Source organism: Arvicola amphibius, chromosome 5 (genome assembly GCF_903992535.2).
Source record: "Arvicola amphibius chromosome 5, mArvAmp1.2, whole genome shotgun sequence".
NCBI classification, from domain to species: Eukaryota; Metazoa; Chordata; class Mammalia; order Rodentia; family Cricetidae; genus Arvicola; species Arvicola amphibius.
In genome coordinates, this window is record NC_052051.1 from 49,107,949 (window position 1) to 49,135,787 (window position 27,839).

The 27,839-nt window shown below is 47.3% G+C and overlaps 1 protein-coding gene across 1 annotated transcript; it reads left to right on the forward strand.

Moving 5' to 3' along the window:
* Positions 1–6,728: 6,728 nt before the first annotated feature.
* On the forward strand, positions 6,729–27,494 carry Hdc (histidine decarboxylase). The gene is made up of 12 exons (XM_038329605.2): positions 6,729–6,826; positions 8,843–9,015; positions 12,787–12,900; positions 13,769–13,891; positions 15,028–15,162; positions 15,373–15,516; positions 16,604–16,670; positions 17,688–17,850; positions 17,934–18,024; positions 22,186–22,284; positions 26,216–26,317; positions 26,458–27,494. Exons 1-12 carry the CDS (start codon positions 6,796–6,798, stop codon positions 27,208–27,210), a joined length of 1,995 nt encoding a protein of 664 aa, XP_038185533.1. The 5' UTR covers positions 6,729–6,795; the 3' UTR covers positions 27,211–27,494.
* The last annotated feature ends 345 nt before the right edge of the window (positions 27,495–27,839 follow it).

Consider the following 27,839-nt stretch of genomic DNA (forward strand, 5'->3'; position numbering starts at 1 on the left):
TCTCTGAGCCATCTTGAAGGCTCACACTTGCTTTAAAAAATTTTTAAAAAAGATTTTAAATTTATATTTATTTTATGTGTTTGGCTGCTTTGCCTCTATGTATGTAAATGCATGCAGTGCACACAGAGGCCAGCAGGGGGCATTGGATCATCTGGAGTTACAGGCCATTGTAAGTTGGGAACTGAACCCAGGTCCTCCGAAAAAGCAGCAAATGCTCTTAACCGCTGAGCCACCTCTCCAGCCTCCACACTTGGCTTTTGAGATGTGGTTTCTGGGTGGCATTCGGGTTCTCATGCTTACACTTTAAGTCTCCTCCCGTGCCCCAGCTTGTTCTGTCTCTTGGTGGTGGGAAGGTGAGAGAGCTCTCTTGACAGCAGAACCAAGTTTCTGACGCGGGACTCTAGAGGAAATAGGTGAACAAACTCCTGTCTGCAATAAAAAGTTCTATATATAAATATTTGTTTTAAAGCACAGGCTTAAAGGAAAGCCTGTGCCAGGATATGTAGACTAGCATCGTTTGTGGTGATGTTTATTGACAATAGGAGGAACTCCTGTAACAGACACCAACGCAGTGACAGAGATGGATACGGGGCTTGGTTCTGAGGAGACTTTTCTCTTTGTGCTACTCACAGTTCGCCCTACACTGTGTCTTTTAATACTGGGAAGACCTTGACACTTGACTCAAAGTAAAAATACAACGAGAAGGAACATTTTTAGATAAAACCACAAAGCAGCTTGAGGAACCCTTGTGGCACATGGTGAAGCTCCCACAGCATTAGTATTTGGCTCATACAGCAAACAGGAAAACTAATTTTTTTCTATTCACCTGGTTCCTACTGAATAAATAACCCTTTCGTCTTGTCAAATCAACTTAGGAATTGATTCGCTAATAGGCTTGTCAGTTCATTAAGTAATATTTACTGTACTTGGATCTCATTATAGATAACTAATCTGTTGTAGTTTTAAGCCATGCCTGATATTTGTTTTTTTCTGTGTTAAATGGGAACACCTGATGTACATAGATTGACTTTGACGCAAGCGCTCCTGGTTCTTCCTCAGATTGCTCTCTACCACGGAAAACACGGCATTATAGCACTAGCCATGTGCTAGTTCCAAGTTAAAATTTGAATACCAATATTTTTGTGAGTTCTTAAAACAAATTTTTTGTATGTGCGGATAATAGAAGTGGCCTTGTGTCTTCTGCTCATTTGATACCTTAAGTTTCTCTGAAAATATTTTACTTAAATGAAAGTGATAACAAAATATGAAATGTACTCTGGATACAGTTCCTAGGGCCTTTCACTTTTTAGATAACAAATGTTATTCACCCCAAATAGGACACCAGCAACAACCAAAGAGACGGTTCTGCCGAAGTCTTGCTTTGTGAGCCAATGGCTTTGTTGGCGTTACTGGCAGGGGTATGAGTGACTCAAAGGTACTGCATTACCAAGAGCCATCCAAGGTGGATGACGACTCCCCAAAGCTGCGTGCCTGGAGCTGTGGGAACAGCTTGAAGGTAGCGCTCCTGACGGTCTCTCCCCATCCAACACCCCCAAGATTGTTTGCTGTTTTTGAACTCTTCTGGGGTGGGTCTCGAGATCCTGGTAACTTGTTGGGCTTTGTAGGGCTATGTCTTCTTAATTTTCTTGAATCCGGTGCAGAATGCTTCAATCAGGAGGAGACAGTTACACAATAACCTGTTTTCTTAAGGTGCTGTTTACTGTATTTTATTATTTGCTTGCTTGGTTTTTTTATCATCTGAATAGCTCTGATCTCATATGCAGAGTTAATATATGGTGAATTTCATTCCTTTAAAATGTATGCTACCACATAAGACAGCTCCACCCTTACCGCGGAGAATGTGGATCACTATGTTGAATGTCATGGATTATTTAAATACCTCGACTGCTCTACGAGAATGATTCTCCCACACACTTTAGTTCACCAATTAAAACATTTGTTTTTCCATTGCTGTTTTTCCTGACTGGTCCAGCCTCTGCCTCCCAAGTGCTGGGATGGAAGGCTTGTGCCACCACTACCCTGCCTTCAGTCTTTTTCTGATGGTGGCCAGAGTCTAAGCATGCTTCCATCCCCACTAGGTCACAAAGTGGGCCCTTAAGATGGTGGCAGAGCTGCCAACACCCTAGAACGGTTGCGTAAGCTTAGCTGGGGCAGGTGGCCACCAGGAAACAGAAATCTAACAAGCATTGCACACTGAGACATTATTCGGTATGTTTATTATCTTTTAGGAGTAAACTGTACATCAATTTCTTGTTTTGCTTTGATGAAAACTTCAAAGCACACAGAAGAAACTACACACAAAGCTCTTACCGAGATCTAATGAATCTTAGGTTTGCCCTCTCTGTTTCCATTCCTTTAAGAAGTGCATGCCACTTGATGTGGCTGTCATCGCTGTCCAGTCCCTAGTTCCATTTCCTCCCAGTCTCCTAAGGGACAACCACTCAACCACTAGCCTGAGTCTGAGGTGTTCAGTCTGTCGGGTATGTACTGATCTATCTATGTACTGGTGTGTTGCTAGGCAAGTACCTTACCATGAGCTATAGCCTCAGTTCTCTGATTACAGGTTTACATCATTGACTTTCTTAACTTTGTTAGTGCTATCATTTGGTATATTGATAATTTTGGGTTGAACAGTATTTTTTACATTTATTTACTCTCTCCCTGACCCTACTGTGTGTGTGTGTGTGTGTGTGTGTGCATGTATGTGCTTGTGCCACAGCATGCGTGTAGATTTCAGAAGTCAGTTTCTTTCCTCTACCATGCAAGTCCTAGGAGATTAAGCCCAGGTCGCCAGGTTAAAGTTGGAAGTACATTAACCAACAGAGCCATCTCTCTGGCTTGTATGTTATTTAATTTTTTAAAAACGTGTTATTTTGTCTGCTTTTGACAGGGTCTCATGTTTCCCAGACTAGCCTGGGAATCCACTGTGCCACACGCTGTCCTGGAATGACTGATCCTCATGCTTCCTCTGCCCACGTGCTGTGACCATAGGGCCATCGCCTGACTGGCTCATGTGATGCTCAGGTTTGCACCTAGGGTTCGTGTGCTAGGAAAGCTCTCTAGCAAGTGGGCCACACCCCCGGCCCTTATTTACATCTTCTGTAACACACCTGATTTGTAAAAATTAATGAGGTTTTGAGTGGGTGCTTTTTCTACAATGCATGCACGTGCAGTGACCGTGTCTCTCCCTGTCGTTCTTCGGCCTGGGATCGCTGTCCTGTCTCACTTCTGTTCATCACCTTTCTTTGTCCCTAAAGTTTCCCCTAATCTCTTCCTGTTCCCTCTGTCCTCTCCCCTCCATCTCTACTGTCCGCTATTCCATTCCATACTGTACAAACAGACTGACCAGTTTCCACACTCGAGCGAGAGAACACGTGGTTCTTCTTCTTCTGTGTCAGTATCTCCATCAGCCTTTCCTCCGTTATTCCCACATCACTGCAAATCGCTGTAAATGGCAAGATCGCATTCTTCTTCACGATGGTGTGATATTTCTGTGTAACTACACCTTGTTCTGTTGCTGTTGCTGTTTTGCCATTCTGCCGAAGGGCATCTGGGTGGGCGCTGCAGACACAACTCCTGGAGAGATGTTGAGTCTGCAAGGCTGGTTAGCTGGTTACAGCCTCAGTGGTTGTGGAGGGTTTGGGATGTTGCAAGTCCGGAGCCTGATCCCAGCTTATCTTGGGCTCTCTTTAGCTCCTTAAACAGCCGTTTCTTGCCCACCTCTGTGTCAGACCTAGCATCCTGTGACTCATGGCTAAAAATCTTTGGAATGTATTAGCAAAACCCTAGTTTTCCACTAATCAGAAGACTAAGTTCAAATCTGAGGTCTATAGCAGCACTCTGTCTGCCTTGCTCTGTAACCCGCCTACTTGATGTAGCCACCAATGTGTTTGAAAAGGGTCTTGATTTATGGCTTTCTTTGTTCTGTTTCTAGGAAAAGTTCATGAAACGGCTACCTCATTGAGGAATGGTATTTGGAAGAAACTAAACCTAGGTCCTGGGGCCATGATCACCCATGTTGGCTCTGGAATAAGCTCCCTTACTCCCTTTGTAGTGGGAGTTGTATTTTCGTGACGGCAGCCTCGTACCTTGGCTATTGTGACTAATACTGTAATAATCAGGAGTGAATGTATCTTATTGGTAGAATGATTTCCTCTCAAAAATACTTTTATATCTATTTGTGTATGTATGGCATGTTTCTATGTATAGAAATATTGCTTTCAGTTTGTTTTTCTACTATATCATAATGAACATCATCATATTAGATTTTTAAGTTCATGTGTTGGCTTTCTACACTTTCTTACAATTGACTTGTTAGTCTCGGATAGTGAGGCCTTACTTGACTTTATCAAACTGCTTTCTGTAATATCTTTGAAGAGTAACAGTGATGGGAATTCTTAGTTCACTCACTTTGCATCTGGTGTTGGCAGGAGTTAGGACCTAAGTAGATCTTTTATAGGCCACTAGCGCGGGAGACATCTGGGACCTGGGACATGCGACACAGACTGAGCATAGCAGCTGGGCTTAGAAGCTGTGAGTTTTAAAACCTCAGATTCACCAAGACGACAGCCAACCACCGGTCTTTTTCCTTTTCACTTCCTGATTCTTACCTCTTCCTGGGTTTCCCTGAGTCACCTGTGATTCAATTAAAAATCTCCCACAGGTATTCAAACCAGCCAGCCAAGAATGCCTCACCTTGATCCCTGGTTTACAGATGAGTGCAGCCAATCAAGCTCGTTCACTGGGCATAAATGGATGGGACTCTGAGGACCAGAAAGTCGTGGCCTATGAGCCTGCATGTATGTCTATGCACCATGCTCATACCTGCTGTCTGCGGGGCCAGAAGAGGACATCAGATTCCATGGAAATGGAGTTGCAGATGGCTGTGAGCTGCCTCATGAGCGCTAGAAACTAAATCCAGGTCCCATGGAAGAGGAGCCAGTACTCTTCATGGCTGAGCCCGTTCTCTAGTTCCCCTTTTCAACTTCTTGTTGGCAAAGCAACTGCCCCTTTCCCTTTCTTACGTGTGGCATTTCTCCACATACCAAAGGATCCCTCGCAGACACCAACTACATAACCTCTAATTCCATCCCAGTTATGACGCTGTATGGTCAGGTCCTGGAGTGTGAGGACTCAGCCTCATGAGTCTGCTCCAACCTCAGACACAGGTTGCCAGGAAGGACTTTGCTGCTTGTGTTTGCGAACTACATGCTATAGACCGGATTCCCACGTCCTTCTTGGACTTAATTATTTTTCCAGGATGGCTCATAGAACTATAGCAAACACACCTTTCATTGATCACAAGGCTATGATGCAGGGTACACTCTACAGCCAGGGAAAGAGTGTCACATGGGTATGGAGCTGCTGTCTCTGGATGCCATCCTTCAGGGAGCCCCGTGTGCTCAGCCACTCCAAAGTCTTACAATTTTTTCTTTTAAAGAGGGGGAAGGTGAGGGCTGGGGATCAAACTCAGGGTCATGTGTGTGCTGGGTAAACGATCTGCACTGGGTCTCACCTCTCGCTTAACCTCCAGCTCTTTCTACTCTTCCCTCTGAGCATGAATTCTGTTGTCATAGATACAGATGATGTTTTAGACAGATACTTGTTTTGCTCAGGTTGGGCTTAAACTCTTGGGTTCAAACATCCTCAGGTCAGAGCCTCTGAGGAACTCAATATAAGGAACAAAAAAACTCTTGACATCTGAGAGACTCCAAGGATTTTTGATATTTTGTGGCACTGTTGGGATTCAGGACAAACTCACCACCCCAGAATATGATTTCAGGAGAAGAAAATTTGCTGCCCCCCCCCCCCTCCAATGGACTTCCTTTGTGCTATTCTTAGAAGCCATAGGCATCGGGGTCGCTCTCAAAAGCTGTCCTTTTGTAGAAGACATTCAGAAAGAAGTCTCTGTTAGGAAAAACTGCTCTCCTCAGGAAGAGGAGGGCTCCAGTCCACTGCCATCACCAGAAAGATTTTCATCTGACGCAGGACAGTGTTTCTTCCCCTTTGGGAACGAGCTGGTCCTGCACTCTGCTGTACCCAGTCCCGTCTCTGCTCTGCAGCTCTGCTTGCTGTGGAAGCTTCCGTCAGCTGAAGGACTTCCAGACTTAGTCATTAAGCAGGGTTTTCTACCGTTTGCCTGTCTTATGTTAGGTTAAACTGTAGCCCAGGCAAAGCCAGAACAAGTACTATGTAGTAATGAAGAAAAAAAAAAATAACCATTTGTATCCATTGCCATCTCCTGCCTGCTGTTGACCCCTCCTGAATTCAGCCCCGCTGGTTATGGACTTTGCTGAGCCTGCTCATCCCTCACCTCATAGAGAAGCCAGAGGAGGAGCAACCTCGTTATCTGTGCCACTTCTTGTGAATGCCCTTGACCTTGTTCTGGCCCCTGAGCTCCAACCTTTGTCTGAGGCAGGGGCTTCTAGTCTCTGACAGCAGGGACAGAAATGATGGAGGACTCTTTCCGCTCATCTACCTGGAGTTGCTTGTGGGCGTGGGTGGGTAGGTGCCCTGATTGGTCTAAAAAACAGTTTCCTTTGGATCTGTTGATCAAAGTTCTAATCAAGAAGGAGTGGGAGAAGAGAGGCTGAAATCGAGCCTGCAGGAAGGTTTAGGGGGCGGGGCTAAAGTAGAGGAATGGAGAACTCTTTAAATAAGAGGCGCGCCCGCTGCCAGGGAGTCCACAGCAGGGAGGAGTAGTGGATAAGAAGCCGGGCTGCTAGCTTCCACAGTCTTCTCGGTCCGACTGCCAGGAGGAGCAAGCCAAGGGATATGATGGAACCCCATGAATACCGAGCTAGAGGTGAGTGATGGGGACCCTGTGGGTCTTCTCTGAGGCAAGGCTGTGGAAATTGCTGCCAGGGGCAGGCGATTGTTAGAATTGCCTGGGGGAGAGCTGTCCTCAGCGCTCCTTTAGTTTCTCCTGAACGAGATTAGAGTTCTAAGCGGTTCCCCCCCCATTCTCTGTCCTACATGTATGCTGCCTGTGTCTTGCGTTTTGTCCCCTCTCTACCTGCCCACAAAATAGACTATTTGCATTTGTGATCCATTCAATAAAATAGAAAAAAAGTCTCAAATATTTACTAGCACAATTAATATTCATTTCTCTGTGTGAAGTAGTTAGTTCTCTTAATGTTCACTCCCTAAGTATTCTCCAAGTGCCCACCTGTATACAGGCTTCCGTGAAAAAGCAAAACCAAACAGTTACCCTGTTTTGCAAAGGGGAAATGGGTAGTTACTTAAAGGGAATTTTTAGGAGGACATGTCTCTCAAAGCCACTTGTGACTATGATGACTTTGGTCCTGCTTCTTCCATTTAGTACATATTAGCTTAAAGGTTCTTTTAAAGGCCTATGTGACAAAAGAGAATTTTGAGTGTCTTCATAATTTTCTAACAGTCTCATCTCCACTACTGGGGCAGGTTGCCTAAAATTTCCTGGCTGTATAGTAATTTCCTGTTTTAAATCTAACCTTTCCTCTCTTCTCCCCTAGAGATAAGTGGCTATCAGCCTTGGCAGGCATTGTGTATTAAAGTGTTGCACTGCCTTCCAACAGTGCCCTTAGCTGAGAGCAAGGGTCCTTATCCTGCCCCGAGGAGTGGCAGCTCCCTTTTGTCTGCTGGGCACCACTGCTGGGTGCCCAAGGCTGCGGAGGGCTGAGGGAGTCAAGTGCCCTGACCCCTCCGTTTGTGCTGGAACTTCGCCTAAGCTGATGTAGAGAGGAAGCCAGGCTCTTTGTCTTCTCTGCTCCTTCTTTCCTTTGCAGGAAGGAGAGGAGGGTGCTTAGGGGAGGGTTTCTGGTTGTTGCCAGGAGATGCACAACACAAGAGTGGCGGGAAGGGAGTGATTGTGAGAGAGTGCCTCTGAAGACTGAGACCCCTGAAGAAATGAAAGGGAAGAAAGAATAATTTCCCGTAATAAATTCTTCTCATCTAGTCTTCAATCATTCGGTACATTTATTTGAACATGAAAGGTGTGTTACAAGCCCTGAGGTACAGCATCAGGGAGTTGAGAGCCGCACATCTTTGGGCTCCAGGTTAGTTCACAAGTTTTTCTGGGCTCCTGGTTGTGCTTTAGACATATTCCATGTACCTCAGAAAGTGTATGTGACATTAGTGTGTGTGTGTGTGTGTGTAAACTTACAGCTTCATTCACACTCAAAAGATGTTGCCAAGTCCAAAAAGATGAGAGTGTTGATTTAATGAGTCTAGCTAGCAAGATGTTTTCTCCTTTTATTAGAGCTGAGCCTTGAAGCTTCCGTCTGTGCTGACAAAGAGCACAGTGCATGTGTGTGTGTGTGTGTATGTATGAGCTAGTATGAGAGTATTGTGTGTGTGTATGTATGAGCTAGTATGAGAGTATTGTGTGTGTGTGTGTGTGTGGAGAGAGAGAGAGAGAGAGAGAGAGAGAGAGAGAGAGAGAGAGAGAGAGAGAGAGAGAGAGAATGTGTAACCAGTTTGTGGTTCAAAGAGCTACTGAGTCTCCGTGTGAGCCTTTAAGGTAATGAATTAATAGCTATTCTGTTTCTGGGAAGAAAACAAGGGGAGAGTAGACCATACCAGCAAGGAAGTGGAAAGAGAAGAAACGTTTCACTCTGGCGCTGAAATTTTGTGTTTTGCAGACTTTCCCCATTTGTTCCCCTGTTTTCTCGCAGGCTCTTTGCATCAGTCATCCACACCGCCCCCTCCTTGTCCTATTGGGGATCAGATCTACCCGGTCCAAGAATCCATCTAATTGAACCAAGTCTTTTGATTGGGGTCCAAGAGGGACAGGCATGCATAACCCAAGGAAATGTGACCTGGTTCCTCTGCTCCTGTCCAGGGAAAGAGATGGTGGATTATATCTGCCAGTACCTGAGCACTGTGCGGGAGCGTCCGGTGGCTCCAAATGTGCAGCCTGGGTACCTGCGAGCCCAGCTACCTGTGAGTGCTCCTGAGGAACCCGACAGCTGGGACAGCATCTTTGGGGACATTGAACGAATCATCATGCCTGGGGTGAGTTATAGCAACTGCAGATTCTAAATCTCAGGGTACAACAGGGATGGGCGGTATCCTAGGAAACTTTCACTTGAGTCAGTGTGGCAGGACACATCCGTCATTTGCTTGTCACCGGATGTCACAGCCTGTCTTCTAGGAATGGGAGGCCATGGCTTTGCCTGGAGGTAGGGTTCTCATGTCAGTGCCGATGGGGAGGAGCCATCACTCATGAGATGGGTGCGGCATAAGGACTGGTGTGAAGAAAAGGGACAACCGTGGAGCAAGGAAGGAGAGCAGAAGCCAGGGACAGCGCTTGCATCCCAATAGACATGGCCAGGAACTGCCTATCCAATCTCTGAAATCTTACCAAATGGATGGAACCAAACAGAGAATGCCAGTCCCCGGGAGCACCCTAGCTGCTGGCTTGGAAGGCAGCTGCGAGCCCCATCAGGGGCTCCTTCCTCTATCTTTCCCAGCAGGGAGGTCTGGTGATTGAGCTGCTTCTTAGGGGCAGCAAAGAGCTGTTCTGGAATTACTAATATGCCCCATGATAGAGGAGGGAGCAGCCTTTAGTGATGGTGGTTTGGGCAGGGACCAGATAGTGGGAAGCTGAATGATGCATGAGGCTGGAGCTGGAAGTCACTGCCCTGGGCTATGAGGGCATTCCTAGTCACCAGAAATGCCCCTGCTAATATCACCCCAGTTTCTTTTCCCTGCCCTACATTAGCCCATGATGAGCTTTTCTATTCAGTCCTCATAGTCACCCATTTGACAGACAAGGAAACTGAGGCTCTGAGTTTATTTTGCCTCAGGTCCTGTGAGGCAGATCCAGGATTCCAGCATGAGTCAACTAACCCTTTGCTTTCTCCCCATACTCCGACACCTCCATGCCATGTGACTAGACCCCCAAACTGAACCTGACCCGACAACACTCATTCCATAAACCCAGTGCCCCTGAGTCTCTCTGCTTAGAACATTCTGGTGCTGACCTGTGTGTGTCTAAAAACTCCTCCCAGTGTCGACTTGAGGTTTGCACCCATGAGTTTCCCAAGTCTTAGATGTGACAGAAGCATCTAGAAGTCGGGATGAGAAAACCCTCAAACTCTGTAAAGGGCAAGTTTTTCCCGAAAGGCCTAGTTCCTCGATAAGATTGTCTCACGCATTTCATTCTGTGCTGCTGTCACCCAGGGACTAACTGTCATTAGGAGTGATACTGAGAGCTACTGTTAGTGCGCTGAGGAGGCAAGGAGGCGCAACAGTTTCCGGGGGGCGTGGCCAAGGAGGCTTATTTCTGGACTCGGAGGTCTGTCCGCTTTGATAAGGTCACTTCCGGCTTATCTCATCTGATAATTTTACAAGAACTGATAACTGCATCTTGATAGCGCCAGGGGATGGAACCCAACTCTCGTTTCCAAGTGAGGTCTCTAAGCACAGCGAGAACGAGGGGCCCAATATTCCATTTCATCTTCCAGGAGGTGCTAGCCCCCTAAGAGTCAGCCCTAAAGTAGCTGGCCCTTTGCGCTTCAATTGAAAACTGTATGGTTCTTCCTTCCTGCCATTTCCCAGACACCGAGAAGAAAAAGTTTCATTTTGTTTTAATTCCAATCTTGTCAAGAAAGTGAGAGCAGAAAAGCAAGCAAGCAAGCTTCGTGGGGAAAGGATCTTGCTGGCAAGCCCGAGGACATTCAAACTCTGGGACCACAATGGTGGAAGGAAAGAACTGCCTGCCCTCAGACCTGCACAGGCACAACAACCACACACACACCTACCCACACACACAACAACACGAGACACACACACACACACACACACACACACACACAGACACAGCACACAGACACACACACACACAGACACAACAGACACACACACAGACACACACAACACACACAACACACACACAGACACACACACAACACACAGCACACAGACACACGTACCACAGACAACACAGAGAGAGAGAGAGGGAGGGAGGGAGGGAGGGAGGAAGAGAGAGAGAGAGAGAGAGAGAGAGAGAGAGAGAGAGAGAGAGAGAAAGAGAGAGAGAAACATAATTTAAAAATTAAAAGGAAAGAATATTAGAGACTGACAGAAACCCAGTGAGGGAAGGCCTGGGTACCGTTCTGCTTGGGTGTCTGGGTGGATTCTGCAGCAGGCAGCCTCGGGGACAAAAAGATGCTTCCTCTCTCTGCCAGTTCCATTTCATTCACATCAATAGCACAGGGATGAGGTGGGACCTCATGGGAATGCTGTGAGAACTGATAAATACGACAGTGCATGGGAAGCAGAGGCTATGGGAACCACCTGCTAGTCTCCCGCTTGTTGGGGATTGAAGTGAGAGTCGAGTCAGGCTGCGTGGTGTCTCTGTTACCTGCAGTAGTTAGTTCCCCATTTATATTACCACCTTATAATTGGCTGGTTTCCTGTTCATGCGTCTCTACCCAACTGTCCTAGGAATTGTTTCATGATGGGGAGGTACAGGAAGGGCTCCTGGCTTTATAAGGATCTGAGGTACACACATATTTTGAGATCACCTTTAAGAAAAACTAAAAATGAGCCGGGCGATGGTGGCGCATGCCTTTAATCCCAGCACTCGGGAGGCAGAGGCAGGCGGATCTCTGTGAGTTCGAGACCAGCCTGGTCTACAAGAGCTAGTTCCAAGACAGGCTCCAAAGCCACAGAGAAACCCTGTCTCGAAAAACCAAAAAAAAAAAAAAAAAAAAGAAAAGAAAAGAAAAACTAAAAATGGATCTCAAAGTTGACTGAGGAAAACATGGGCCTTTGGTGCTTAAGTTCCCAGACTTCACAGGGCATTAGCAAGGAGCTGAGTGAGGGCAAGAGTAGCCATGGATCCTGCGCCCTTGGACTTTGCAGTGTGTACTACAAAGTTTGCAAGGATTGGTTCACACAAAACAGGACAGTGCACCAAAGTGCTCTCCTGTGAGTTGTTAGTAGCAGCACATTCACGCTGAGTGTTGTTCCGGCTCAGGGATCAAAGTGGGCCGTAGGAGCTGAGGAAGGACTCACAAAGAAACACATGGTGGTTTTTTTAAGGATCAGCAGATTTTGGAGGGCCATGTCTTCATGAGAAGCCAGGCGACACAGCCTCACTCAGGGACAAATGCAGGTGGAAGCAGGACAGCCGGGTGAACGTCGCTGAGTGTGAGCCACCGAGTGTGTGGTCCACTATAGGCGGGCTCTCCGCAGTTGTTCAGCCCCTTCTTATATCTGACTGTGGACTCAGGGTTAGGCTAGCGTTACCTCCCATACTCCCTGGCTAGTTTCTCTTCCCAGTCCTTACCTCTGCACACAAGGAAGCCCAGGACAGTTTAGAACAAATCTGACTGACTCCCAGAAGGAGCTCCCTTCCCAGAGACCTCACTGGTCCACATACAATAGAAGCTTTGGCAAGATCTGTGAGGAGACAGCTGTTTGCTCTTCCGACCTTCCGGTTTCTGCTTCCTTTTATTTTCTGGCAGGGAATCAGTGTGGGGCTAATGCGAGAGTCCCACATCCTGCGTTACTGCAGCAACCTTCATTTCCTAGAGTTTCTTTCCGGTGTGTACAAAAGTCCTCTACTGATGAGCTAGCTCAGTCCGGGATACTTGGAAAGAAAGAACGGCGATGAGCACTCCTTTTTATGGACTGTGCTTCTCATCTCTCTGAAAAGCATCTCCCCATTTTAAGAGTTGCTTTTCCTTACCAGAGAGGTTGTCTAGAGGAGAGAGCTTTCCGGGAGTGCCATCTGGTGCCAGCTGTGACTGTGGTGTATGTGTGCTCTGTCTCTAGGTGGTACACTGGCAGAGCCCCCACATGCATGCCTACTATCCGGCCCTTACCTCTTGGCCGTCCCTGCTAGGAGATATGCTGGCCGATGCCATTAACTGCTTAGGATTCACATGGGTGAGTAGAAATGGCTGTGACTACTGACACCTGGGCACATGATAGGGATGGCATCTCAGGGCAGATGTATTCTGTTCTTTATCTCTGAAAGGGTGGGCGCATCAAAGCAAACATTAGTAAAGGATTATTAATTGAAAATAAAAGCATTAACTATTACAATGACTGTATTTTCTTAAACTTAAGCTTTATATAAATTATCTCATCTAATCCTATAGAATCAGGAGTACCGGCCCTATTTTATAGTTGAGGAAATTGAGGTTTAAGCCATTTATCTTGCTAAATTTACAGGGCTTATTCAGACTCTGATGAGATTTGAATCGATATCTGGTTACTTCTACGGTTTGTGACCTTAGCAGGGCACAACTTCCCCTGGGCTCTTGTCTCTGAAGAGTCAGAGATTATGCTGCAGGACTTCCTTAAACTCTGTGTGGCTCTGAGTGCTTCCAGAAGCCTTATGGAACATTCTTATCTCTTAGGCTTGAACTTTTGTAGTGTGCCGGAGGTTGGGGAGAGCCCAACTAGGGCTGTTATCTTGGGAAAGAACACAGTAATTTCTTAGTAAAAATATTCCCTTGGGTTTTAAAATATCAGCTGGGTTTCTTAGAGGTTTGGAGAGCTGGATTCAAGCCAGTCAGTCATTCCCGGATTGTTTCTTCGTAGAGCTCTGATCTCATTGAGGGCAGCATGGATCCAAAGCCCTTTTTGACAAGGAAGGATAGGATGGGTGGGGCCTATGGGTGCACGCCGGGCCTCCTGGCCTTGACCCCTCCTCTACAGAAGTTCCCGTGGGTATTGAGGCCGAGAGGCTGGCATTTCAAATGGGGCTGGTGGGGGCATCTCGGTACCCTGGGTCATTTCCGTTTTCCAGGCTTCCAGTCCAGCCTGCACAGAGCTGGAGATGGGCGTCATGGACTGGCTGGCGAAGATGCTGGGGCTCCCTGAGCACTTCCTTCACCACCATCCCAGCAGCCGGGGAGGAGGTGTCTTGCAGGTGCCTGTGACAACAGCATTCCTTCTCACACTGGGGCCGGGCACAGGAAGTAAAGACGAATTCTTCCCCACAATTCCCCGTTCCTTAAAGTCACCCCACGGCCACTACCGTCGCCATCGCATCCCGCACCACCGTGTAGCTTGCACCTCTGCCACACTGGCTAAGCACCACTGTCTCCAGCACATCGCCTAATAGATTAATTCAGCGTCTGATTTTTTTTTTTTTTTGTTGTTGTTGTTTTTTTTTCGAGACAGGGTTTCCCTGTAGTTTCTAGAGCCTGTCCTGGAACTAGCTCTTGTAGACCAGGCTGGCCTCGAACTCAGAGATCCGCCTGCCTCTGCCTCCCGAGTGCTGGGATTAAAGGCGTGCACCACCATCGCCCAGCTCAGCGTCTGATTATCACGGGACAGCCACAATCATGTCCGGAGAAAAAAGTCAGTCAACCTTGTCTATCTTAAGGGGCAATCCCTTTAATGTGGCTGCTCTTCATTTGGTAGATATAGAAATGAGTTTCCAGAGAGTCAAGCTGCCAAGAATCATTGAAAACAAAACCCGACCCAAATCACCAGCTCCGGCATAAGCCAGGGCTCTCTCTGTCCTTGTGGAATCAAACTCCATTTTCATTCTGGAAAAAGCAGAGCTCTCCCTTCCTCTCTTATTCCATCTTCTCTCTCCCTGTCTTTCCCTCTTCCTCTCCTTCTCTTTGTGCTGGGGATCAAATACAGGGCCGAGTGGAGGCTGTATATGGCCTCTACTACTGAGATGTACTTCTGGCCCCAAGTGTGTTTTTTCTTTTCTGTGATTTTTACATGGTGAGAAAACCTATCCACAAGAAATGGGACATTCCCTTGCTTGTTTCTGGAACAGTATTTCTGGAAAGTATTTCTTGTTTCTGTAGATACTCTGAAAGGTGTTGGTATTAGGTGTGAACTTACTTTCAGAATGCAGAACAGGTATGGGAGTCGGGGAGGACAGAGGCCCTTTGGGGAGGAGCACTCCACTTCCTTACTAATAGTACACACACACACACACACACACACACACACACACACACACACACACACCCTACATGAGACCAGACCTGGGGAACAGGACACAGATAGGCTGATGGGATTGGTAATCCCTCTCCACTACAGAGCACTGTCAGTGAATCCACTTTGATTGCCCTGCTGGCAGCAAGGAAGAACAAAATCCTAGAAATGCAAACGTCTGAGCCCGATGCCGACGAGTCTGCTCTGAACGCTCGACTCATTGCCTACGCCTCTGACCAGGTAAGTTGCCTGGTACCCGTGCGATTGTCATCTACACCTGTGAATTCTGGGTTTCGGGGAGGGTCGACCTGGGGATTGACTCCAGAAACCATAAGGAATGCCAATTTTAAACATGAACATTCAATTCCTTCAGTCTTGGTCTTCCGCTATTTCTAGTCATGCTGATCTCATGACAGCCCTTTTGTGGACTGTTTTCCATGACCCACGTAGGCTCACTCCTCAGTGGAGAAGGCTGGCTTGATTTCCCTTGTGAAGATGAGATTTCTGCCTGTGGATGACAACTTTTCACTCCGAGGAGAAGCTCTTCAGAGAGCCATTGAGGAAGACAAGCAGCAGGGCTTGGTGCCTGTCTTTGTAAGTCAGAATGTGTCTTTAAGAACAGTGTGCTAGAATGTGGATGGATGTTAGTAAGCAAGAGATTTTGACCGAATCCTGGTAAGTAATGTGCTGCCAACAGAAGCAGAAAAACCCTTTCATTTAGTGTTTTATAAATTATGAGGTGTCCTTTCTTCCTTTTTTTTTTTTAAGATAGGGTTTCTCTATGTAGCCCTGGCTATCCCAGAACCTTTGTAGACCAGGCTGGTGTAAATGGAAGTTTCTGTCCCACAGTCATTCAGTCCCAAATAAGCACACAGAGGCTTATATTAATTATAAACTGGCCTATTGCTCAGACTTATTATTAACTAGCTCTTAGGACTTAAATTCACCCATAATTCTTGTCTATGTTTAGCCATTTGGCTTGGTATCTTTTTATCAGTAAGGCATTCTTATCTTGCTTCCTCTGCATCTGGCTGGTGACTGACTCTCTGCTTCTCCTCTCTCCAGAATTCTCCTAGTCCTGTTGCCCCACCTATACTTCCTGCCTGGTTACTGGCCAATCTCAGTGTTTTATTAAAACAACATGAATGACAAATCTTTACAGTGAACAAGAGCATTATTCCACAGCAGGCTAACCTCTGTCTCCCAAGTGCTGGGGCTAACGGCGTGCACCATAATACCTAGCTTGAGGAGTTATTTCACGATGTGTTATAAAATACAGTTTATGGGTTGTAGCCAGTGCTAAAAAGAAATAGAAAATATCCAATTTCATCTGTGCACCTAGAGCATATATTGTTTTGTGAAACTTTGTTTTTTTTTGAGACAGGGTCTCACTATGTTGACCAGGCTAGCCTTGAACTCCTAGAGACCTATCTGCCTCTGCCTCTCATGAGTGCTGGGATTAAAGGTGTGCACCACTACCCCTGATAAAACTTTCATTTTAAATGTACATGCTTGTGGAATAGGTTACTGGGCAAAGTAGGTTTCTTCCTGCAAACTCTGATAAAATAGAGTGTGAAATATGCTCGTGCTGGGTGTGGGTGTGGTGCAGATCACAGATGATGTCAGGGAGGAAATCTTGGATCAGGCTCAATGTGTCATGTGACCCTTTATCTCTCTCTAGGTCTGTGCCACATTAGGGACCACTGGGGTCTGTGCGTTTGACAGGCTGTCAGAACTGGGCCCCATCTGTAAGTATCTGTCCTCACTGGCTAAGAAGATAAGGGATAACGGTTGAAATATTTGCTAGAGCGAGCTCCACGGAAACCAGGTCCACTGAATTATTCTTATTGGTCAGTTTAGTGATAAAGGAAATCATCAAAGGTCATGAGAGTCACTCCCTGGCAGGTCAAGGTCACTGGGCTTTTGCCTAGTGGTGAGAGAAAAGCTTGAAATGCTGTATTTGCCTTATGTCCGAGGAGCATTAGTCAACTCTCCATTGCTGTGACAAATAATGAAATTACAATGAAATAATATTTAAATGTTATATTATATAAAACTGTAATTTTATATAAAATAAATTAACAAAATAAAAATAATAAAATTAAAAACCAATTATAAATATGATAAAATTTCAAGTAATGAAATTATAAAGAGAAAGGGTTTATTTTGGCTCAAAGTTTTGGAGACTTCCAGTCCTCAATCAGTTGGCCCTGTCACCATTGGGCTCAGAGTGACTCACCAAATGTGAGTGTTTGTTGGAACAAAACCAATCAGCACATGTCAGAGAAGGAGAGAGGGGAGAGGTGAGAGTCCCACTACCTCCCCAAACTACACCCAGTGACCTCCCACTAGGCTCCACCTCTTAAAGGTTCCCCTTCCCCCCACATAGCCACCTGGTGGAATAAGCTTTTATTTAGCACATGAGCCTTTAGGGGACATGGAGCATCCAAACTGTGGAAAAGTCTCAAGGGTTCTTCTTTTCTCACTTGTAACGCCGAAATCTATTCAAAACAGGCTCCATTTAAAATATAAAATCTATATAGAAATAAGGAGGCAGCAATGTCTGCTTCAACTCTACCCCCTTATAGCAATGCAGGGTCATCTCATCTCCATGACCCTTGCTGACTCCTTTAACAGGGTACATCATCCTTTTCCGGGTCTTCTCTTTGCAGCCTGCCATGGTGTTGGCTAGGTGATTAATGCCTTTGGTTGGCTGGTAGTAGCTCTTTTATGCTCCCCCCAGCAGATGGCATTTGCTTTCTCAGGTGCCAGTGAGGGGCTGTGGCTCCATGTCGATGCTGCTTACGCAGGGACGGCCTTTCTGTGCCCTGAGCTCCGGGGATTCCTGACGGGCATCGAGTACGCTGACTCGTTCACCTTTAATCCTTCTAAGTGGATGATGGTACACTTTGACTGTACTGGGTTCTGGTGAGTCGCCCTCTGAGCACGTGGAAATGCCTTGCTTCCTTAGAGACCTGAGCCACCACTAATATCGGCTTGGAAACCCACAGGGTGAAGGACAAGTACAAGCTGCAGCAGACCTTCAGTGTGAACCCCGTCTACCTCAGACATGCCAACTCTGGGGCAACCACAGACTTCATGGTGAGTTTCCAGGAACCGGCAGCCTGTGGCTTCTCTGATGGGAGTTATTAGCCAACTCTTGAGGGTTTGCATGGTTGCTCCCTTCAGAGGCAGCAAACTATGGGTCATCACATAGTTTTCAAACTGTGCATAAGAACACAGAAAATAAAACATAAACAAAGCTCCAAAACCAAAATTCTAGAAAAAAAAATCACAATTCCTGAATCTTTTTGACTTGTTTTCCTCTCAGAGGTTTTCTCTCTACCACAGGTAGATCAGCCTCTGTTGGTGGAAGTTTCTGTCCCTCCAGCCAGCTTCCAAATAACCACACAGAGACTTATTGTTAATTACAAATGCTTGGCCAATACAATAGCTTAGGTTTGTTATTGACTATCTCTCACAGCTTAAATTAACCTACAGTTATTTAATTTGCATTCTGCCATGTGGCTTATGGCTTATTACCTCAATTTCTGCACATCTTCTTTTCTCTGCATCTGGATGGTGACCCTGCCCTTCTGTTCAGTGTTCTCTCAGTCTGACTCTCCTGCCTAACTTCTTTCTGCCTAGCTATTGGCCAGTTAGCTCAATATTAAACCAATGAGAGCAACACATCTTCACAGTGTACGAAAGGATTGTTCTGCAGCAAGCTCCTCTTACCATCTTTGGCTGTTATTTGTTTGTATTTGCTTATTATATAGGAGAGTGTGGATCACTTCCTTGGGTGGGAAAGAGTCTTCTTGCTAAATCGATTTCATGTCATTATTCTTGATAGAAAACATGCTGGAGCGTTGCGTGTCACCATCCTTGACACAGGCCATGCAGGAGCCCTGTAGGGAGAGTGCCTCCTCCGGCCTCCAGGCTGCCTGCATCTCAACTCTTTTCGACTTAGGCTCTCAGCACGTACCCTGTCTTAGGAGAGGAATTTCTTGATTTATTCTTCAGTTTGAAGATGAGCCCCTCATTTTAGGCAGGACTGGGATGTAAATAAACATTCTGCATATCACACGGCTAGTGAAAGGTTTGAAAGGAGAACATGTGTGCTTGGCATGGAATTCTGTGCATCAGTAATCATTTGGGAAACCATCGAAAGTCTTTGAGCCTCAGGAACATGGCACGGGCTTCACGGGGGTTTGTGGAGGCTTTCGTGGGAACATACACATACACATCAGTCACTTAGCACAGCGTCTGAGTGGCAGATGCTCAATCATTAGCATGCATACAACTCCAGAAAGGTCTTCTCATAAGCTTCAGGGGTTGCTATTGCAACTCGGCCCAACACACAAGCGCTACAGCTAGGACTGCCTGTGCTTGAAGCATGCTTCTCCTCTGGCTGGCCTGGGTGACCTTGGGCAAATGGCTTGCATTCTGTCTAGGTTTCTCTCTGTGTGAATGTGGACAGGAGCAGTTTTGCCTTCTGAGCTTGCTGTGAGAACGGAATGAGTTAATACAGTGGTACACTGTCAGCGAGGCCTGGCCACCCTGGTGAAGAGCCGGTTGGTTTTTCTCCTTAGACATCCCAGGTGCCCTTTCCTTTTATTTAGCTCTGTAGTAGAGGCGCCATCGTCACTTATGCTGATGATTCTTCAGTGAAGTCATTTCCCTGAGGTTTAGGAAGGCTTTGGGGTTGCAGACAGTGAGCTTACAGTGTGGGAGGGAGACCTTCTACAGGAGAATAAAGATAGATGGCCTCTCTTACCCTTTCAAAAAATAAAAATTAAAAAAAAAAAACAATTAAATTCTACAACGGCCAGTCAGTCCTGCCTGTGAAATGGTGCCTACGATACTAGGAGTTTAGTAGAACTGGGAACTTCTCGCCTTGACTCCACCTCACAAATGCTGGGATCCCAGGGCTATGCCATCATGCCCAGTCCATGCAGTGCTGGGATCAAACCAGGACCTCACATACACTAAACAGGTACTCTACCCACCGGGCCCCTGGCAAGTTCTTGAAGGTCTGCTGTTATTTTTGTGAGTCTAACAGCCCGAGTGTATCTTAAAGTACATGGGAAAGTGCTCATGACTTAGTTAAGTCCCAGTGTGGTCTGAGGGCCACTAATAATACTTTCTTAGAAATAGCTGAATCTCTGGGAATGCCTTCCTCTTGGCTGCTGTGGGAAACTTCCATCATGGCATCACTGCGGAATCAAATGGATTCATTTTTCAAGCTTATGAAGAAACTTCTCTAGAGCCATGAGACTGCTCTCTCAGCCATAGGTCTCAGACTCTTAGAGCTGTGCCAAGCTTCTTCGCGTCCAAGGGGGCTACAGTTTTGAGTAGAAGCCAAGTCCAGTTCTGAGAGGACCTAGATGCATTACAGTGCTTCCGGTGTTTAATTTGGGGGAGGGAGCCTCTGGAGCCATCTGGAATCAGGGCCGTTGTCTCTGCTGTCAGTGAAGCTTCCCCAAACTTCATCCTATTCCTTTCCAATGGCAGAGAGCACCAACAGCAGCAGGAAGACCCATAATGCCTTGAGGAAACACAGAGGATGCTAGGAGACATCTCCAGTTAAGGAAGATCCATGCCAGTCTCTACGAGTATAAACTTCCCCAACCTGGCTGAAATTGGCTAAGACAGTTCTTCCCCAACCTGGCTGAAATTGGCTAAGACAGTCCATATAGTCTGGTTTTAGCAGAGTGATAAGAACAGGAACGGACATCGTGAGGAGACCTCAGCTGAAATGCTCCCCGTCTCTCCCTAGTAATTTTCTGTCCAAACAAGGTGGTTAGTTCAGCAGAATCTAGAAACCAGCACTTTAAGCACCCACTCGCTATTCTACTGAATGTCCTTAGGACAAAGATCGGGCAGATTGTGGCAAGGATTTTGTCCTTTCCTAAGGTTTTGGTGCCCTCTGCTGGCTGACAGAAGACCTTGAGCTGGCCTTCCACCAGACAAGTCAAAGGTTTCCCGTTCTCTCCCAGTCCTTTTCTGTCTCTGTCTCTGCACTTGATCTTAGCCAAAAGGCGGAGAAGCGATTCTGTCCCTGTCTCTCTCTGTGTCTCTCTCTCTGACCACCCCCCCCCCCGGTCGCTCTCTCTTGAGATGGTCTCTCTGTATAGCCCTGGCTGTCTGGAACTTGATATGTAGACTAGGCTGGTCTCAGATTCACAATGATCTGCCTGCCTCAGTCTCTCCAGTGCTGGGATTAAAGTGTGTGTCACCATGCCTGGGAAATCTAGTGCTTTCTGTAAGGACACATAGAGTCCTTGATATGGGGGTAATATCCCTGCTGGATCTGACCTGGGAAACCAGTGTGGACCAGGAAGATGAGTATCAGTGAAGACAAATGTTCAACAGGATGAATACGTTTTAGGGAGCAGAAATCGTGGTGGAGGTTCTCTGACATTTGCAGGAGAGCCTGGGAGAAGCCAACTTGCTCATGAGACTGCCCACGCCATTTACTCTGTTTTCAGATCTGAGACATTAGATTGGGAATTTTCAGCTCTTTGGTAACTGAAACTCTGAACTTTAAGCTCTGTTTAATTTGGTATCAGAGAAAAACCGATTTGAGCCCGAGGCAAGAGGTTCACACGCTCGTTTGCAGTCTGGAGCTACAGGAAGCTCACAGGCAAAAGCCAGAAGGTGGCAGCGAGGACCATCTCGGTGCCGGACAGAGACGCAGGTGTAAAATGGAACTCCCGTGTTCATCATCTCAACAACCCACACTAACTGGACAGTTTCCTCCGAGTTTTTGCACCCACTATTCCTGTGCCATTTCCTGGGAAGTGCCTTTTGTTCTACACACCGCGAGGCAGCCCCGCCAAAGTCTCACAGTGTTAGGGGCAGGCAGGAGGGAAGCCCAGGCCTCTCCGGCCCTAGCGACTGAGCTCTTAATGACTGTTCTTTATGGCAGTGTTCATGTGCAGAAGGACAAACACAGACCTTTCATTTCTGCTAGTCGAGAAACTTGCGCACGAGTTTCTAGGCTGGAATGAAATACTTAAAGCTGAAGTCGAAATGAGGCGTCACCTTCGGTTCCAGGTCACAGGCTTCATTTTTGTTTGTCCCACTCCATGGGGTACCACCGGGATAACTTGTCTTGGTTTGCTCCTTAGCGACAGCTTTGGGAGTCATGGCGACACCACGGGTCCCAGGAGGGCTGGGCAGGCAACACATAATGCTAAGGGTGCCCAAGGGACTGGGCACCTTGCTGCTAACCATGGGCTCTGTGTTACTTGTTTCTAGCACTGGCAGATTCCCCTGAGTCGGCGCTTTCGCTCCATTAAGCTCTGGTTCGTGATTCGGTCCTTCGGGGTGAAGAATCTTCAAGCGCATGTCAGACACGTATGTTGTGTGAGGGCTGTGGGACCGAGCCCATGCTGCTTTGCGAGTTCATGGGAAGGAAGACTTGTCCCGGATTTACAAATCTGCCCAGGGGATCCTTGGTGTCTGGCTCAGGTGGTGGGTAGGGCCTGTTGAGGGGCTTCTGGGATTTGATGATTGGTTACTTAGAGGAGCGCCGAGCACCGCGTAATCCCAGTGGATTGTCGTGCTTTGTAGCTGAGTTGCTTATCTTCGAAGCTGTCAACACGAGCACAGCTTCCTTTTGAGGTTTTTTTTTTTTTTTTTTTTTTTTCATCCCTTCCTGAGTATCTCACCTTTCCTGTTGCTATCGTTGAGAACCGAGGAGTGCAGGCTCAAAAGCCTAGTTTGCAGAAAGAGAAGGGGAAAGTTGGTCAAAGGGAGTGTGTAGGTCAAAGTAGGGTCATATCTTTTTTTCTAGTTTAGGCATTGGGGGAGATACTCTTGATTGTCACAGCCAATTGAAAATTATGGTCACGATTACAGGGATGCCTGAAAGTCAGCTTTCCCCACCTGCAGAGTCCCTACGACCCCTCTCCTGCCTTGTGCCAGCAGATTTCACTGAAGGCCTGGTGATACATTTTTTTCCCCAGTTCTTTTTACTAACGACATAATTATTGTGTAGTCAGGAGACTCAGTTAAGTGACTTGGGCACTGGTGTTCTTCACGGCAAAGACACAGGCCAGCAGTGTTTCTCAGCCCCCCCCCTCCCCCCGGGTTAACTCAAAGACACGATCTTTTTCTTCAATCACTCGATGTATCTTTGCCTTTTCACCTTTCTCCTCGGGAGATTCCTTATTTCCCCAATGAACAAGGAGAGTGGAATGGTGATGGTGGTACCTGGACTGCCAATGAGCAGTCGCCACCTTGCATCCTCCTGCTAGGAGGGTCGTGGGAGGGGAGATGATGGAGGTGATGGGAATTTCTTTTGTCTGCAGCTTGGGCTTGGATATCCAACTGGTCAACCTTCTCTAGCCTTTGGCTCACCCTTGGATTCCCATCACCTCCCTACTGTTTTACCACACCAGCCCACGCCTTGGGTCTGCTTTATTCCCATCAGCAGCCTGCACCTTAGCTCAGGCATTTCATAGACAAATTCAAACTCCCAACCCAGCCTACAGCTGTGCCCCACCCTGTCCTTCTTCTTTCCAAATGGTGTCAAGTTCTACTTCCCCAGGAGTGTCTCTGAGCACTCCCCCTCTTCTGCCTCTGTGGTATCCCCAGGGACACCTGGTCAAGCACATTTGAAGGACCTGGAGCGAAGCCCTGGGATGGTGAGGACTGAGATGTTCGGCATAAGCTAACTCATCATTGGAGTTGCTTGTGATTACATTATCACTTACATAGCACCTTAGAGAGCCCGTGCCACTCACTCTTCTAGAGTCTTGAGATGGTGATCAGGGGAGACTCAGAGACAGCAAGGAATTACCTTGCTCAAGAGAGAAAGTCCTGGGGACTAAATTTATTGCAACCTTCCCAGTTACAAAAGCCCCGTTTTCTTTATAGCTCTGTCTTCCCTTAACTGTGCTGAGCTCTTGAAGCCAGCTTCTATAAAGCCATCTCTGGGCTATAGAGTGGGGTTTTCGAGATTTGCATTTTAGTTTTACCCTTTGTCGACCCTGGACAAGTAATCTTTCTGTATTTGCTTTCTTGGACCTACAAAATGATGTAGTAATACCATTCTCAAAGGTTAAATGAGACAATACGCACAGCACACAGGTTTTAGCATGGGGCCTGGCAAGTATTCCTCTACTTCTAGCTTTTCGTTCTCTTTCTAAGGGTGTAGCCCAGGCTCGCCTCAGTCCTCTTCAGCACCTGCCCACTGGGTCTGGTATTTTTTTTAAATGACCACGAGTTATCATTATCCATTGCCTGTCACCTATAGGTGACTGGAAAACCTTTGCAAACAGCCATGTGGCCTTTCCTGTCACTGTATGTCACAATGACAGTATGTGAACACATGGGGGCTGCTGGATGTTTTCCAGAAAAATCTTATTTCAAAAAGGAGTGGTTCCACGTTGGCCTATGGCTGTCGTGGCTTCCTGGTGAGTGGTGTGCCCACGCAGGCTGGCAGTGCTGCTCTCATCGAAGAGCACATAGACGAGTCAGGGAGCAGTCAGTGTTCTTTCCCTGGACAGGGCCTGTGACTTCAGGTCAGTTGTTCTTAGGGATCAAGTGGGAATGCAGCTCCATTGGTATGCTGCTTGCTCCCTGTGCTCAAAGCCCACTGCCTGACCCCCAGGACTGCTTACATCTCTCCTGGTGGTGCACACCTGTAGTTCTAACCCTGGGGAGGTGGAGGTGGAAGGATCACCCGGTGGTTCAAGGCCATCGTCAGCTACATAATGAGTTTGAGCCAGTCTGGGATACATGAGAGACTTTCTCATGAAGAAGAAAAAAAAAAGAAAAAAGTTATAGGGCAGTGGTGAGAGCTTGGACAAACACACACACACACACACACACACACACACACACAGAGAGAGAGAGAGAGAGAGAGAGAGAGAGAGAGAGAGAGAGAGAGAGAGAGAGAGAGAGAGAGAGAGAGAGAGAGAGAGGAAGCGGAGCACATAAAGATTGGTTTAAATGGCCCTGTCGTCTCACGGTCTAGGATGACAGCTGAAGCTCTTGTCGTCTGAAACACAACCTCAGGTGGGAGGTCCAGCCCATAAAAATCACTTAGTAGAGACTGCGCTAAAGAGAAGTAACCCAGGCGGTCTTAGCCTGGGTTCTCTAGGCTCGCCTCTACCCCATAAGACAAGTCTCACTATGTAGACAGGAGTGACCTTGGGCACACACAGAGATCTGCCCACCTTAGCCTCCTGAGTGTTGAGATAAAAGACCTGTAACACCATTCCTGGAAACCTTGACCTTCAGGTCCTCCTGCCACAACCTCCCGATGTCTTTATTCAGTTGTTGATTGAACACAGGATTTTGTATTTGGGCTAGCGGATTGCCAGTTGAGCCACAGCCCAGTTCTTAATTCAAAAGTTCTATGTAAAAGTAAAACTCAAGAAAACCACAGGAAAATTTAAAAAAATAATATAAACTTTGTAAAAAGTCAACATGATATAATTTTTTGGTGATAACATATAAAACAATGGTGTTTTAGGGTACGATGTAATATGATATTACCTATACTCGATATCAAATGAGTATTGCTATTGGCAGAACATTTCACCATCTCAAAAAGAACCTCTGCACCTGCTAACTAGATACAAGCTTTCTCCCGCGGTGTGGGTGGGGATGGTATATAAACCATAAACTCCCCGTGAAGTGCCAGGAACAAGGCATGGGAGGGCGTTAAGCTCTGAAGTGCAAGAGCATGGTGAGCAACGGGAAGTCAGTTGATAACCCTGTGTGTGTGTGGGGGGGGAGGGGTCTTGAGACAGGGCTTCTCTGTGGAGCCCTGGCTGTTCTGGAACTCGCTCTGTAGACCAGGCTGGCCTCAAACTCGCAGAGATTCGCCTGCCTCTGCCTGCTGCCTGCTGGGATTAAAGGCGTGCGCCACCACGCCTGGTCCAGTTGAGCCTTTTGAGGCAGGGCTATGGCTCAGCCTACACAGGCTGCTCTGCCTTCCTTTGGGCACTGAGTTGGGCCCTTGCTGGCTCCTGTGGCCAGCGGAGAAGCTGAGAAACTGGAATAGGAGGCTTGCTTTCGAGTTCTGGGACTGAGCTGAAAGAGGACTTGGAGACCCAAGGTCTCTGGGTGGCTGTGATGGGACAGGAAGTGAAACAGTAGAGGCTTCCCAGCTCGAACATGAGTGAGGCCACATGGGGACGACAGGCAGGCAGAGACCACACAGGCTTCAGGGTTCATCTGGGCCACCTGTCTAAACTGTTGAACAGGATCAAAGCAGATGCAGTTTGGTTTTTGCCCATTAACCATTTTTTTTTTTAAATGTTTACAATTCCAGGGAACAGAAATGGCTAAATACTTTGAATCTCTGGTCAGAAACGACCCTTTCTTTGAAATCCCTGCTAAGAGGCACCTTGGTTTGGTGGTTTTCCGTCTGAAGGTAATATGTTCTTCCATGGCTCCCTGAGAAGGGCGCTTCCGTTTCAGAGTTGAGTGGGAATTGAGTCTCTTTAGACCAATAAATGGTGGGCTTTTACAAGTGGCATGATGTAGACTCCTTTCTTCTTGGTCTTCACATAGGGTCCCAATTGTCTCACAGAAAGTGTGTTAAAGGAAATAGCCAAAGACGGCCAGCTCTTCCTCATCCCAGCCACCATCCAGGACAAGCTGATCATCCGCTTCACTGTGACATCCCAGTTTACCAGCAAGGAGGACATTCTGAGAGACTGGAACCTCATCCAAGAGGCTGCTACCCTTGTCCTGAGCCAGCACTGCACTGCCCAGCCGAGCCCTCGGGCCAAGAACCTCATCCCTCCGCCGCCAACCAGAGGCTCCTGGGACCTGACCAGTGGGCTGTCCCTGGATTCTGTCAACGAGGGAGGAGACGACCCAGCTCAGGCCCGGAAGATCATCAAGCAGCCCCAGCAGCTGGGGGCCAGTCTGAGGAGAAGGGAAGGTGCCTGCGATCTCAAAACCCTGATGGATCCCCTGGATGACTGCTTCACGGAAGAGGCCCCAGATGCCACCAAGCACAAGCTGTCATCCTTTCTGTTCAGTTACTTGTCGGTACAAAACAGGAAGAAAACAGTGCGATCCCTCAGCTGCAACAGCGTGCCAGCGAGTGCCCAGAAGTCACTACCCACGGAGGGTCCAGTGAAGAACGGGGGCTCCTTCCGGGCCAGAATCTTCTCCAGGTTTCCACAAGAGATGATGGTGATGAAGAAAAGCGCCTTCAAAAAGCTGATCAAGTTCTACAGCGTCCCCAGCTTCCCGGAATGCAGCTCTCAGTGTGCCCTCCAACTGCCCTGCTGCCCTCTGCAGGCCATGGTGTAGAGGTTTCGATCAGAATGCAAGGGTACCCTTCAGGGAGCTCGCGAACCCCTCAAGATCATGTGCAATTTGTGTGCTTATGTGTGTGTGCATCTTGAGGGGAGCAAATCCGCAGTTTTGATCCTAGCCTCATGGGGGGGTTCGTGACTCACAATGGACGGTAACTGGGGGGGGGGGGTTAAGCCCAAATGCGCCAGAGCCTTGCAGCAGCCTGTCAGACAAAAGGGGTGAAGGGGGCGGTGTCCTAACTGTTAAGCTTGTAACGTGACATACAACCTAGAAATAAATTGTGCTTATATCTGAAGTAAAGCAAGTCTGACTTAATTGACATCCAAAACACCGACGGCTAAGCAAGCAAGGTGCTGGAGGTGCAATACCTGTGCCTGGACCCTGCTTTTCAGAAGGCTGGAGATTTTAATCTAATTATGAGAAAGTAGAATTGGATCCAAGGAAGGCAGCTTGTTATTTGAGACAGGGGTTTATTATATAGCCCTGGCTGGCCTGGAACTCATTATGTAGACCAGGCTGGCCTCAAACTCACAGAGATCCACCTGTCTCTGCCTCCCGAGCGCTGGGATTAAAGGCGTGTGCCTCCCTCCATGCCAGCACCAGCAGTTTGTATTTTTAAAGCT